At 43.4% G+C, this 15,308-nt stretch overlaps 1 protein-coding gene across 1 annotated transcript; it reads right to left on the bottom strand.

Moving 5' to 3' along the window:
- Nucleotides 1-1,825: 1,825 nt before the first annotated feature.
- On the bottom strand, nt 1,826-13,589 carry Ms4a7 (membrane spanning 4-domains A7). The gene is made up of 7 exons (XM_041662020.1): nt 13,504-13,589; nt 9,878-10,102; nt 8,668-8,802; nt 7,293-7,349; nt 5,853-6,059; nt 3,196-3,297; nt 1,826-2,092 (listed from the first exon to the last, which is right to left on the bottom strand). Exons 2-7 carry the CDS (start codon nt 9,974-9,976, stop codon nt 2,030-2,032), a joined length of 663 nt encoding a protein of 220 aa, XP_041517954.1. The 5' UTR covers nt 9,977-10,102; nt 13,504-13,589; the 3' UTR covers nt 1,826-2,029.
- Nucleotides 13,590-15,308: the final 1,719 nt, after the last annotated feature.

Raw genomic sequence — 15,308 nt, 5'->3', positions numbered from 1 at the left:
GAGGGAAGGGGAAAGCAGTGGGGGAGGGGGAGGGAATGGGAGGCTGGGAGGAGACAGAAATTTTTTTTCAATAAAAAGATAAATAAATAAAAACTTGAAAAAAATAAAGTAAAATATGAAAAAAAAACTTTTTATTTTTTTGTGGATTTCATATCATGTATCCTGATCCCACTCATCCTCCCCTTCCCTTGATTCCATCCTCTGACCTTGCAATCTCACCCCAAAACAAAATCAAATTTTAAAGTAAAAAGAAAAAAAACAAAATCAAACAAAATCTCAGTGTGGACACTGCAGTGTGTCACAGTGTACCCTTCAGTCCACACGTCATTACTTGACTCATTGCAATGAGTCAAGGATCTGGTTCAAAGCCTCTGGCTTCTGCTACACTATTGACACTGGACCTTCATTGGGACTTCTCTTGGATATCCTTTTGTTGTCCTGTGTGGTAGAGATCCTGATGTTTTGGATCTGTAGGCCTGGCCCCTTCACATGCTCCAGCAGTCCATAGGTGAGGTGGATATTGGGGTGGGCTAACTCATAGGCCTGGTTCTGGGCCTGGGTGGTAGCTAGGTTGGTCGTTCCACCAGTTTGCCTTCATTGTCATCACCCATGCCATTATATTTGAATTAGAATGTATGAAGTGATGGTGGTAATGGCAATGATGAGGAAAAGGCAGTAAAGGAGTGCACTGCTCTTTCAGAGGGAAAGACAATAAAGGAGTGCACTGCTCTTTCAGAGGGAAAGACAATAAAGGGGTGCACTGCTCTTTCAGAGGGAAAGACAATAAAGGGGTGCACTGCTCTTTCAGAGGGAAAGACAATAAAGGGGTGCACTGCTCTTTCGGAAGACTGGAGCTCAGTTCCTAGCACTGATATCTGGTGACTCATAACTGCCTAAGGGGCATCTGACACTTCTGGCCTATGAAGCACATGCATTCATATACACGTATGTACACACGTGTGGGTGCGCGCGCGCGCACACACACACACACACACACTTGTTAAAAAATGAATCCAAGAAAAAGAGATCAGCTCTCTTTGTACTCTGCTTTCTAAGTTCTCTATAGATTTTAGTTGTCTTTTTTATTGCTTTCAGGCGTGTAGGGGAATGATCTATGCTCTCACGCATTTCCATAGTTTATTTGGAAACCTTACATATTTATTTCAGTTACACATTTGTTTCTGGGGAGCAATATTGGAAGTTCTCTTTCTTGGGTGAGCAATGTTGATTTTTTTCCAATCCAGGATTGAAGTTGCTATTGCTTTTCTACATCCAATGGCTTATTCAGTCTAGTACTTAGATGAGAGAGTATACCATGATTAATTATAGTCTTCAAATTCACATAAAAAATAAAGCCAATATGTTGGGTCTCTAACTCAATGGTAGAGTTCTTTCTTAGCATGTGCAAGGTCCTACATTTAATACCCATTCCTAATATATGTGAAGTCATTAGTAAGACAGAAATAAGTCATTGTCTTGCAACAGAGTCTCACTCTGTACCCAAACTGAACATGAACTCAGGGCAATCCTTCTGCTTCAGCCTCTCAAACCCTGGGGTTACAGGTATGAACCATCATGCCTGGCTATGGTCTATTATTATTTTTCATTGCTGGGAATCAAACCCAGGTCCTTGCACAGACTGTGACATTTCCAAAGGATGTCAGATAGTCTAGGAATGCATAATGTCTATCATTTAAGCAACAGGAATGTGCAAGCATTCCTGAGAAGGAGCCGCTCCAGCTCCATGACCTCGCCAAAGTCCATCACTATAGGACTGCACACTGTCTGTGCGCTCTCTTTGGAGAAGTTATGAAGTCTGTGGTCATTGTGGAATGTTGGGCCCTAGAATCTTGCTGACCAGACTTTGAGGAAATGATTTCCAGTGGAGATGAAGTGGCTCATAATGAAAGCACGACAGGAAAGCTTTTCTTCAGAGGTTTATTTGGATCTCCCAAGGCTGAGATTTCAGGAACGTCCAGCTGTGCTCTGCCATGAGTGCTGGCTCTCTTCCTTCTGCTGTGTTTCCTACTCATGGCCTCAAAGAACTGCTTTTGACAAGTTGATCTTGTGACTCAGGCATGAAATATGTACTCTAGAAGGATAACATTTATTAATAGATTGTAACATTTTGATTTTCAGAGCAGGGTTTAAAATGTTCTCATTTATTTCCCTCAAATACAATAATATAAGGTATTATAGTAATATTTTATAGTAGTACTTTTGCAACTTTATCACAACATGTAATTGCTACAATATTAAGCAAATTTCACTTTCCATTTTTTCATATTGTTGCTTTATAGTAACTTCGATGTTGAATCATAATTCCTTCAAATTATAACATTTTCTATTGTGTAGCATTTAGGAGAAGTGAAAACAGTTTGAAATTATAACATAAAAGTCTAAGAGGAAGCAAAGGAAAGAGCAGAAAAATAAAGAAAAGAGTAACGTCTTGGTAAAATTGCATTAGCCAGGGCTTGGCCGTGGAGACAATGTCAGTGTCCACAATAAGAGCAAGGCTGGATAAACTTTCATACTTCCCCGCATAGTTTTTATAAGTTCTGGTTCATTCATGAAATTTTGTGAGCTAACTTCTAGAACCAGCTAGTTTCATGGGGCAGGACTCTCTATCAGTGCTGCTATCATGTAGGCACTATCTTATTGTGTTGATATTTTGTTTGTGATTTAACAAATAAAATTTGCCTGAAGATCAGAGTGTGGAGCTAGCCACACTAGTTAGACATAGAGGCCAGGCAGTGGTGGCACACACCTTTAATCCCAGTACTTGAGAGTCACATGCTTTTAATCCCAACACTAGGGAGGTGGAGACAGAAAGGGATATGGCTGGGCAGAGAGAAGAATATAAGGTGGGAGGAGACAGGAGCTCAAGGCATTCAATTTGAGGATTACTAGAGACAGGATCTTGCCCTCTTAGTCTGGGATTCAGTAGAGGTAAAAAGTCTCTCTAGTGGCTGGCTCCTTTACTTCTCTGATCTTTCAGCATTTACCATAATATCTGATTCCGGGTAAATATTTAATAAGACTAATCAGGAATGTGTTGCATCTGATCACAGATGACCATTCAGTGAACACTTATTTTCATTATTAAAGTCACTTTCCATCTGATCCTTTGAGCCTGTATCATTGCAGCTCAGAGTGGGGACACAGCAGGTGTCCCAGAGATATCAAGGTACTTACCCCAGGCTTGTTGGAATAGACTTGCTTCCACCAAAAGACAGAACTGTACGCAGCTAGCAAAAACTCCATCACAGTGAAGATGAGCATCAACGCCAGCCCACTCTGAAAAGCAGCACAGGCCTGGGTGTGACCCCACACAAAGCCTTTGGGCCCTACTGAGAGGGGGTGGGGTGGGTCGGGGAGGGTTATTGAAGCCCTCAGCAATGGAGACAAGAAGGAGCAGAAACAGTGGCTTAATCCTTCTCTCTGCTTTCTCATTCAGATTTCTTAGTGATCAGAAAGAGATGAGAAGGAAGAGTGACTGGCCATTGGCTCTGCTGGTCTTCCCCATTTTGTTTGTCCTTGGTACTTTTCACTCAGCCCATTTTCAGGTGTGGATTCAGATTCACTTGTCCTGTAGGGTCTTCCCTGGGTTCCTTCAGCACCCAATTTCATGGCTCCGATTCTGAAAATTCCTCTGATAATTGTTTCTTCATAGTCTTTCTCCCCCATACTTTCCTATGAGAGCTTATTCCATGTTTCCTGTCACTTCAGGGTCTGTGTCACTCCCAATTTCTCAAAGTTGATATGATCTCATGAGATATTTCCTCAGGTGCATCAAATCTGCCTTCACTGATCTCAGCTTTTAATCGCTAAGATTTTGACATTTCTAGTCATGTTTTCTATTTATCAGCTCCCCCGGTCCTTTTTATCATACTGTCTTTGTCTCATGTTTTGGCTTTGTCCTAGTCAGGGTTTCTGTTACAGTTATAAAACACCATGACCAAAAGTGTCTTAGAGAGAAAATGGTTAATTTCAGCTTATACTTCCAGGTAGCGTCATTGAGGGAAGTCAAGGCAGGCACTCAGGGAAGGAGCCCAGAGGCAGGAGCTGAAGCAGAGGCCACGGAGGGACATTGCTTATTGGCTTGCTCAGCCTGCTTTCTTACAGCACTCAACAGGACTGAGCATTTCCCACAAGTTTCTCTTGTTTATCATTACACAGTTTAAGTGCATATGTGATGGTGACGGTACTAAGTGTGTGTCTTCAATATGTAAGATTCTTATAAGTGGGCATTATTGCTATGTCCCTAGACAGCTACTTTACGTCTGATTTTGTAAGGATCTGAGGAATATCAGGGATACAGAAGCAGTTTTAAAATCCCTTTATTAGAAACCCCCCACCCCTGGCCCCACCCGGTGTCTGTGGAACTGTGGGTTTAGATTGCAATCTGCACTGGGTTGAGCGAGCTGAGGGCAGGGATGCGTGAAACTTCCGGGGGCACTGAGTACCATTTTCTTGTCTGACGTCACAAGTCAAATGACTTTCAATCTCTATTTCTAATACATTTGTAGGGCTCTTGGTGTGTGCAGATGAGCTTGACAACCCCAAACCCTTACCTGGGCACTAACAGTCCTCGACTCTAGCTCCTGTTTCTGTGCAGACTCCCCCAGTTTTCTGCTTTGATGATTTGACTTTAGAATGCTAATTAGCTTCTGCAACCTACGCCATCTTTATTTCTTTCTTCCTCCAGCTCCTTTTTATTCTCTTCCAGTTTTAAGCACACACACACACACACACACACATACACACACTGTTACTTCTGTTTAGGTTAATGCTGTTTTTATTAAATATTAGTATCCCTTTGAAGTTGGTTTACTCTGCCTTGCTGCATCTTTTCTGATGTTGTGGAAGTTCTTTTTGGCTCTCCTTATATAAGAGTAGCAAACAACCTGATGTACTGAAATTAATCTTAATTAAAACAACCGCCCAGTATCACAATGGGAGGACACTTCTCTCATTGCTTTACCCTGTTCGTCTTGCAGAGTGACCTCCTGGGCTTTCTCATGCTCACTTCTAACCAAATAAGTCTCTGCTCTTTCACTTCCTCAAGGTCCCAGGTCAACACTTTTGCTCTACTCACGTGGCCAGGCTCAGAGGGATGTGAGTCCAAAGACTTTCACACATTCTCCAAGACTCCTAAATTAGACGGACACAAGGGAATGAAAGATGTGGGCTTGGCCACTCATTGCTCCCGCTTGGAGAAGTCATGAAGGAACAATCTTCATCTTTAAAAGACTCCTTATGGTTTAGATACTACTAACCTACATTTAGAAAAATGGACTCAGCCAGGCTTGTCACTATCAACAGGTGGTCAAATTTGGGTGAAAGGTGACAAGAAAATTCTGCCCAGGAACACAGATGTTTTTCATAGGAGTCATGTCTACTGGTCAACTGCCTTCTACCCCTTCCCTCTTTGCCAGTCCTGAGCAGATGAGGAAATTAAGCATGTTGTGTCTGCTCCAAGTTTGAAAATACATGTGACCAAAGGCACACATCTCTAATGGGTGGAGCTTTCCAACTCCAGGCAACAACCCATAAACAGCTTCCCAAGTTCAAGTTCAACACGCATAACAAAGACTAGCATTGCCTATTCTGATTTAAAGCTCTCCATTGTATTTTCTTCATCTCTTCACCTTCTTCCCCTCTTTCCACCATGCTTCCTGCATCTCTCCAACACAATCTGCTAACTTTCTGTCACACTCGGGTTTTTTTTTTTCCTGCCTGCCGCAAACAGTCAGACCAACAAAACCAGAGACTGCTGAAAAAGCAGAAATTACTCAAAGGGGAGAAACTGGGATTTTCCATGCCAAGATTTTTAGTCTGGAATCGCTTACCACGGCACTGACATAAGCGAGGAGACAGTTCTTGTCCTCATTCATCCAATAGTGGGATTCCGAATAAAGAAATAAGGCCAGAAATCTCTTTTCTGAACTGCAACGAGGAGAGGCAGTCCCCAGGGCTATGAGGTTATGGGTGAGGAGGAAGAGGCCAATGGCAGCAACAACAGAGCTTGCTGCGTTGGAGGCCAGGCTGCTCAGCGCCTGGAAGAGAGATTCTGTGTTGGATTCTCATCACCAGATTAGTGTAGGACGCTCTGTTCCCTCTGCCTATTATACTGCAATGACCCTTCCTAGAGTTGTTTCTAATAGGATCTGGCCTCTCATCAGGCAGTCTATGGATAATTTGTCCTTGTATTGCTCCGCACCCTGCAGTTTTTCATATGAGGCAGTCAGAAAATGTGTCTTCAATGGGATAATGTGAGAAGCTCCTCGCAGTCTGGCTTCCTGACTCTCTGTGACACTAGATGCTGAGCTGGGACTCCTCAGCCTGCTGCCAGGATCTCCACTGACTTACCCAGAGCTCTTAGAACTTTCCTTTGAAGACCTCCTAAACTATGGCCATTGGCATCCTCTGGAGAACCCAGACTATACTTTTACCTCACATATTGAAGCAGCTTTAGAGAATAGTGAGAGCAGGCTGAAGAGCTTGGATACCCTAAAGCAGTGGCTCTCCACCTTTGTAATCCCGAGACCCTTTAATACAGACCCTACACGGTGATCAGGCCTAAGGGAAGAGAATGCACTTTCATCTGACAGCTAACAAATGTGCACCTCCGTTTTCCACCCAAGAAAGGGCAAGAAGTATTGGTGCTTGGGCTTAGTCCCTGTGGTTCTAGCTATGCCCACCCACAAACTACACAAGGAGCAGGTAGTAGCCTTGATAACACAGTAAGAGGAAGCAGTAACACTGCTGCTCCTGTGAACAGCAGCCCTTCCTACTTCCCGCCACATGCCCACCCAGGTGGGAAAGGCACATCCTGACTCCAGAAGCCACAGGGTCCTGCCAGCTATGGCTGAGAACACAAAGGTGGCTTAGGTGCTGGCACCTGCTCCTGGTGGCTGAAGCTACAGTATAAACCCAGGGGTTGTGGGGTGGTTGGAGAGTTCCCAGCACCAGGTGGGGTCATAATTCTGAGCTTGGAATCAGGAAATGACTCCCATCTCAACTGTTACTGATCTCTCTGCATGTGTGACCAGGCAAGTCCCTTTCTACTCCGGATTTCAGTTTTCCTCCCGTCATATGTGGAAAATGAACATGTTCACTCAGAAGTGACGTCCCGGGTGTGTCAGTGGGCCAGCTGAAGAATATATGCTCCCTACCATGTTATGAGCTTTGTTTCCCCAAACTGTGCGTTGGAGGGCTGAAATGACAACAATTAACTATGGGGTTTCAACTATTACAACCAACTAGAGATTGATGGTCTTTATACTTACAACGGGTTTGATTGCGATTTTCCCGGAGATTATCGAGAGAGATCCAACAAAGGCAAACTGTTCAGAAAGAGAGAGAAAAGAAAGAGTTGGCCTAAGCTGCTTTCAAATCACTCGCAAAAAGCAATGGGAAACTTCTAGGGGGACAACCCTGCAGGAATGACGTGTCCATATTACTAGGGAAGCTTCATATCTTCATCTTCTCAGGAAAGTTGGGTTTATGTTATTGGGAAGCAGCAGTTGCTGCAGGCAAGATACAACCAATGCCAGGCAGATACTACTAATATTGAAAGGGGAGGTTGCGACAATGTGAAGACTAGGAGGATAGCAGAAGCACCTAGGAATGAGCCTCTCATATAACAAGGGACAGAGAAATATGGAGTTGAAGCTGTTGGTGTAGATGGAATGAGTATCACCCAGAGTTTAGGAAATCAGGAAGACAAGATACGACATGAAGCCTTGCTTATGGCCACTGAGAAGGCAGTACTTGATCATGGTGGTACTAGGAGCCCAGCAAGCAGAGGTGGTGGTCTGGGAAGCTGGAACACGGATTATGCTTGTGGCATGAGTATTGTGTAGTCACAGAAAATGAGAGTCAAAAATGAGCTAGTAGTATATTTGCTAATGAATGTGGGGGCTGCCACCACGGTTATACAGTGAACTCCACAACAAATTGTGCTTTGGGGACAGGGACAGTCATTCTTGCACACTGTGTAGTTGTACCCATGCAGGGACCAAGGTCACTAAAATCCCTTTGTATAATTCATCTTCCAAGAATGTTCCCCTTTCCCTCAGTTTTACAAGATTCTCTGTTGAAGAGAAATGATCATTGGTAGGAGGTATACACTGGGTTTAGCTATCCTGAAATAAGATCCAGGAGGATCCTTGCCCATGAGCCATTATCTGACAAGAAGCCCAAGAAGTCTGCAGATGTTCAGGGTTACTGCAACCAGAAGAATGCCTCTGTTTCCCATGAACAATCCTGTCATTACTGAGATAAATGTCTGCAAACTGTGGCGTCTGGTAGAGGTTCCAGGTCAGTATTGCTCACTCTACCTGAGAAGTGGATTACTTTTCTATTGGCCAGAAACCAACGGCAGCTTCAAAACCTCAAAGAGGGATGTCAATAATATTCCTCTTGTCCGATAAGAAATGTGCCGATACACCCAGTGCATTGTCTTCTCCCTGTGTCTCCTGTTCTAATGAGACCACTCATAAGGTGCTGACTTTTGACTGGGAGAGACAGGGCATGAGACAGGAGTGTTGAGATGGCCTCCTCCTGCATTCTTTCCTCTCGAAGAGGAAGCTATTTTTATCACTGAGTGCCTGGTGTGTATTTAAGAAGCCTAAACACCCTTGGAGATCATAGTTTACTTACACACAGGGATCCAATAAATGGGTACCCGAACATCAAAATGGTGAAGGCTGCTGGGTTGATGTAGGAAGAGTAGGAAGCTGACACAAAAATGCCCCCAAAGCTTGCAATCGTCAGGGCACACAGTATCTGGATGGTCTGCAGCAGACAAGACAGGGGGTTCAAGAACATTCTTTAAGTAGATGCAAAGGATTATTTGAGTACAAACTGACTTATAAGGAGTGTTAAATATGATTTTCTATATTAAAAGGGGGAATACTCAAGGAACAGATAAGTCTGTTCTAAGAGAAAAATCCAAAATTTACCTGTTTTATTTTTTGGAAGGCTTATTGAACTCAGGAAATGATTGTGCAAAAGTCATATTACTTCAAAATTTTCTTCAGAAAACATTTCACTTTTTGTAAAGTCACTGGGAGAAGTTGTATGGACTGGAGTCCAGCCAGGTGAATACGGAGAAGTGTCAGTGTAGGCCTCAGCTTCAGCTGAGAGCCGTTGAGAGGAATATTTCTAGCGCTGTCACTCATCCTTTTTTATCTGTCATTTGAATTTAAAAATCATGTGATTGCCACAGCACCAGATGTCAGGCTAGTTTGCATGTTTAAGGGCCCCGCATTCTCACCAGGATTTGTGACAACTGTGTTACTGACGAGGAACACGAGGGAGTTAAGTTGTACAAACCTGCACAAATGTCAAAAGACCAGGAACCTTGTTTGGCCTTTCCAGTTTGAATGAGAATCTGTACTTTGATTCAATATATTGTAATTCACACACAGACAACGTAACCCCAAAGTAAGAGATGTCATTACCACAATTCATCATCGAATACCCATGTACCAAGAAGCAGGCATGAAGTAAATGGCAGCCACTCTGTTGGACCCTTCCATCTTACATGTGCCATGTAAAGACAAGCTCCATGGCAACTGGGGTGGAGAATTACTAGAGCATGTTATCAAGGATGGGGTCCATCGAGGATGGAGATTTGTGATTAAATAGACGGGAGACATTGGAATAGAACAGAGGATCCAGGAGAGAGAACACACATGGTTTTAGCCACCTAATATTTGTCAAAGGTATTGTCTTCAACAAATGGCACTGGGGAAACTGGAAACCCCCATGTCAGAGAATGAAGCTAGATCCCCATCTCTCACTTTCACGAAAATAATTCAGAATATTATTATCTCTTTGTGTTCTCCTTCTAACAAGATGGACTTACCCCAAGAACTGTGGCTTCCTTAGGCACAGCAACCAGCAGGTCATCTTCTTTCTGGTTTGTGTGTCCAGCTTCCTTTCTTTTGTGAATAACGATGTCCATTGGAAGGCAGGTCCCCAAACGCTCTTGATGCCAAGCTGCAGAAGTGTGATGTTGTCGATGCTAGAAGAGGCACTGAACTCATCAGTTCCTAGGGCTGGACTGACAGACACTCACAGGCACCAGAGACTGTAGGGAGTGAAGAAGGGTGGCTTTCTATGAGAAGAGGGTACATCAGGGTGTGATGACCAGAGTCTGGCTTGCTTTCTACAAACAGAACTGGAACTGAGTTTCAGGGGGAGCATAGGAGAGCTAGCTTGCTTGCTGCCCTTCATCCATGATGAAAAAGAAACATGCTATGGGGGAAAATTGCAAACATTTCAAGGCACCCCACAATTTGGAGCTTAGTAATCCAAGCATAATTTAATCTGCAGTCCTGAGTGGACTCGCCTCACGCCCATCCCACAAGCCTCTGCTTTCAGCTCCCTTTCTCTACCTCGTGTGCCCCTGCTTCCCCTATAGTACCCCCATCACATTGACCCTCACTCTGAAGCTGTTTATGCTGTCTAATCCCCCACTATTCATTCTCTCTCCATTAAATTACTGGGTGAGTTAGTTCCTTGGGCAGCTGAGGAGAGGGAACCTGAAATGGCCCTATCTTATAGCCACACTGATGAACATCTTGCATATCACCATAGAACCTTCATCTGGCGATGGATGGAGATAGAGACAGAGACCCACATTGAAGCAATGGACTGAGCTCCCAAGGTCCAAATGAGGAGCAGAAGGAGGGAGAACATGAGCAAGGAAGTCAGGACCATGAGGGGTGCACCCACACACTGAGACAGTGGGGCTGATCTATTGGAAGCTCACCAAGGCCAGCTGGACTGTGACTGAAAAAGCATGGGATAAAACCAGACTCTCTGAACATGATGGACAGTGAGTGCTGATGAGAAGCCAAGGACAATGGCACTGGGTTTTGATCCTACTTCATGTTATGGCTTTGTGGGAGCCTAGCCTGTTTGGATGCTCACCTTCCTAGACCTGGATGGAGGCGGGGTGGAGGACCTTGGACTTCCCACAGGGCAGGGAACCCTGACTGCTCTTTGGACTGGAGAGGGAAGGGGAGAGGAGTGGGGAGAGGGGGAGAGGAGTAGGGGGAGAGGGAGAGGAGTGGAGGGAGAGGAGTGGGAGGGAGGGGGAAGGAAATGAGAGGCAGGGAGGAGGCAGAAATTTTTTCAATAAAAAGAAAAAAAATTACTGGGTGAGTACTTTTCTGTCTACAAAAAGAACAAGCCTAATCCAGAATTGCACCACTTTTTAAAAAATTCATGTTGAATTCCAGGCACTTGAGCACCAAAGGTCTTAATCCTTCTAAGGGTCTCACATTCTAGATGTTAAGTACATTTCATATATTTGCAACTCAGAACTAAGAAGTTGAAGGTCACCAAAAGCACTTACCTGCTGCATTGCATGTGTTTAATGATACACTGTAGCAAATAGCAAATATAATTATCTTTAGTTTGTTGTGTGCCTAACTTGTGTGTACCTGGGCTGTGTCTACTGGGCTCAGGAGCTTGCAGTATTTTCCTCTGTGTGACAATAATCTCCTCTATGTGATATTGTCACCTACCATCTTCATTCCCAATATTAACAGTTCCACTCCAGAAGAAAACAGAGCTCCACCCAGATCAACAGTACCAAAATGAACCCCAGCATCTTGTTTCTACTGGGGGAGATGGGGACAGCACTGCAATGGATGTCAAATGCTATTTGTACCTGGAGCACTGGCTGTCACTCACGAGTTCACAGTCTGTTCCTAGGAATGGCTGTGATCCTGGGAAAGTGTGTTAAAAGTGTTTCTTTCCAGAACTGCTCCCATATTGGGAAACCTGGATTTTGATTTGAATTTTGTTGTTAAATACATCAACGCAATCCCTTCCAGTCAAGCTTAATAACCAATCTCCCTGGTTCTGATTTCTTTCCTGGGTTTCCCAGGTTTTATATCCAAGAACTCTATCTTATCCAGTATTCTAAGTGCTATGTTAGGAACTGAAAGCCTGGCTGATTCCTCTAGCCTTTCAATGTTCTGTGCCTTTATTTTCTGTTATTTTAAAATTAATTTATTTTTCTTAAGAACATAAAAATAAAGTTTGCACACGCCTTCAATCCCAGAACTTGGGAGGCAAAAGCAGGCAGATCTCTCTAAGTTAGAGGTCAGCCTGGTCTGTAAGAACTAGTTACAGGAGCGACTCCAAGCCTACAGGGAAACCCTGTCTCAAAAAACCAAATAAATAAGCAAACAAATAAGGAAGGAAGGAAGTAAATAAAAAGAAAATCTTCCTCCTTTTTATGTGTGATTTTACCCAAATTATAACACTGTACAAACGGTTGTTCCATGATTTCAGAACTTCTTTTTACTGATTTGTCAGTAGACATCTTTGATGAATTAGTATAAGAGCCTTAAGTATAAAAGCCAAATGCTAGATTCTGACATATGCCATATTCTGACATACGCCATAGATGAACCTCAAAAGCAAAATCAATGAAGTCAGTCAGGTAGAGAATGTCAGATGCTGTATGGTTCAACTTACAAGGTTCCCTGACTACTCAGCTTAGTGGAGAGTGGAATGGCAGCTGCCAAGGGCTCGGGAAGGACCGAGGAGCAGCTGTTTAGGGGCTATGCTTCCACTTTGTAAAGATGACCAAGTTCTGGAGGTGGATGGTGGTGAGGGTGTCACAACACGGATGGCCTTGATGCCCCTGAACTGCACACTTCTGTGGTAAGAATGCTACGATTATGTAAGCAGAGTTTCACTCCGAAAATCCCAAATGAATGCATATTTCTAGATTCATTAAACCCGACACGTGTTCTTGAACATTTTGGTTGTTTCCTTTTTTACTGCCATGATCAGTGCTGCAAGAAACATCTGTGTACTTTGAAATATTGTATGATTTATGCTTATTTTATCTACTAAATTATATCCTTATGATAGCATGTAGAGGGTTTTTTTTACAGAATTTAAGCTATTGCATTTAAATTTGGATATGTAAAGTTATTTTAACAACAACTCTACATAATGCAAGGGTTTTTTTTTTTTGAGTTTTTTGTGTCTCCTGACTGACATCATTTCTTCCAAATCCAACAATGAAGAGGATGCTTTGTCCTTCATTATAACAAGGAGAAGTGGAAGTAGACCAGAGCTTTTGAAAAAGATTTAAGAAAATTCCTACTATTCAGGCAAGCAACTCTGTACAATACTTTTCTGTGTTACAATATTAGGTTATAATTATAGTTTCCAAATTCAACATTTGCTTAATCCCAGTCTTCACTGAGAACAAGTTTTGTAAGAATGGGTGATAACAGTGGGGAAATGCGGGAAACTGTGGAAGGACATCCCTTCACATCTCAAGTGAAATCTAAGAGTGGTTTGCTTTTTTGGCAAGTAAGGAAACAAAGGCTCCAAAGGGGCATTGGACTCACCAGTTCATGCAGGTGATGAACAGAAAGGACAGGATGCGAATCCAGCTCCCTGTCTCTCCCAAGCACAATCTTCCCCAGGAGTTCTAACCCAACCGAAAGCACTTACCTGTCCTCACAGCCCTGTCTGTGTTCCTGTGCCTGCTCACTCAGGTCCAGGGAGCTCTTTGGCTCAACCTCCCACCAGCTGTTTCCCCCAGAAGTTTCACTGTCTGCTTTCGACACTCAGGCAGTCTGTGATTTCCCCGGAAGGTATTCATGATTACTCAAGATGTGAACTTGTGGTAATTACAAGCAGTTGGCAAATGAAAAACTGTTCTGCTTCCCCTTTCTGAATTTGGGGGAAAAAAAACACAAAATAAAAGTTTCTCAAGAAACAAAGAACTGTGGTCCCATTGGAACTAATTCCCTGCATTTCTATGTGGGGTGAAGCAAGCACATTGGTTGCATTAAATCTGTCTTCTTATCTGCTGAATGAGGCATGGATGTTAATAATTTGACTATCTGACTGTTGCAGAATTAATAAGAAAGGAAGTAAAAAGTTTATAAAAGAGAATTATCTCTAATGACAACGGTACATAAGGACTTGAGATAATTTCAAATTTTTCTTTGCACAATCTTCCCAGACATTGAAGAAAGAAATTGAAGAAGATACCAGAAGACGGAAAGATCTCCCACGCTCGCAGATCAATAGGATTAATATTGTGAAAATGGTCATCCTACTAAAGGCAGTTTACTGATTCAGTGCAATCCCATCAAAATTCCTACACAATTCTTCATATAGAAATATAAGACAGCCCAGGATAGCTATATTAGAGTACTACTCAGTGGTAAAAAAAAAATGACTTTTTGAATTTTGCATGCAAATGGATGGAAATAGAAAACACTATCCTGAATAAGGTAATCCAGACCCAAAATGATGAACATGGGATGTACTCACTCATAATTGTTTTTTAGCCATAAATATAGGACATTGAGCCTATAATTCGCAATCCAAGAGAAGCTAAATAAGAAGGTGAACCCAAAGAAAAACATATAGTTATCCTCCTCGATATTGGAAGTAGACAAGATTGCTGGGCAAAAATTGGGAACTGGGGGGTGGGGTGGGATGGGGGAAAGGGGAGATGGGGAGAGACAAGGGAGAAGGGGAGGATGGGGAGAGCTTGGGGGAATGGGATGGTTGGGATAATGGAAGTATGGATATGGGAGCAGGGAAGTATATATCTTAATTAAGGGAGCCATTTTAGGGTTGGCAAGAGCCTTGACTCTAGAGGGGTTCCCAGGGGTCCAGAGAGATGTCCCCAACTAGGTCCTTGGGCAACTGAGGAGAGAGAACCTGAAATGACACGATCCTATAGCCATACTAATGAATATCTTGCATATCACCATAGAACCTTCATCTGGCGATGGATGGAGATAGAGACAGAGACCCACACTGGAGCACTGGACTGAGCTCCCAAGGTCCAAATGAGGAGCAGAAGGAGGGAGAACATGAGCAAGGAAGTCAAGACCGCGAGGAGAGCACCCACCCACTGAGACAGTGGGGCTGATCTATTGGCCAGCTGGACTGGGACTGAAAAAGCATGGGATAAAACCGGACTCTCTGAATATGGTGGACAATGAGAGCTGCTGTGAAGCCAGGGACAATGGCACTGGGTTTTGATCCTACTGCATGTACTGGCTTTGTGGGAGCCTAGCCTGTTTGGATGCTCACCTTCCTAGAACTGGATGGAGGGGGGAAGACGTTGGACTGCCCACTGGGCAGGGAACCCTGACTGCTCTTTGGACTGGAGAGGGAGGGGGAGGGGAGTGGGGCGTGGGGAGTGAAGGGAGAGGGAGGGAAAAGGGAGGCGGGGAGGAGGCCAAAATTTTTTATAAAAAAAGAAAAGAAAAGAATTCTGAATTTCAGAAAAA

The sequence above is a fragment of the Microtus oregoni genome, unplaced genomic scaffold, assembly GCF_018167655.1.
Source record: "Microtus oregoni isolate MIOR12 unplaced genomic scaffold, Mior012 000012F_ref0000307, whole genome shotgun sequence".
NCBI classification, from domain to species: Eukaryota; Metazoa; Chordata; class Mammalia; order Rodentia; family Cricetidae; genus Microtus; species Microtus oregoni.
The sequence above is the reverse complement of the archived record's forward strand: the minus strand, read 5'-3'. Positions and strand labels throughout refer to the sequence as shown.

What these genes read in the sequence shown, in the direction of transcription:
- Ms4a7 (XM_041662020.1), bottom strand. Translation starts at nt 9,976, where the DNA reads ATGGACATCGTTATTCACAAAAGAAAGGAAGCTGGACACACAAACCAG. An exon ending in AAATCGCAATCAAACCCGTT is followed by an intron (nt 6,060 to 7,292) that starts GTAAGTATAAAG and finishes TCTCTCTTCCAG; the next exon opens with GCGCTGAGCAGCCTGGCCTC. An exon ending in TCTATTCCAACAAGCCTGGG is followed by an intron (nt 2,093 to 3,195) that starts GTAAGTACCTTG and finishes TTATCCTTCTAG; the next exon opens with AGTACATATTTCATGCCTGA.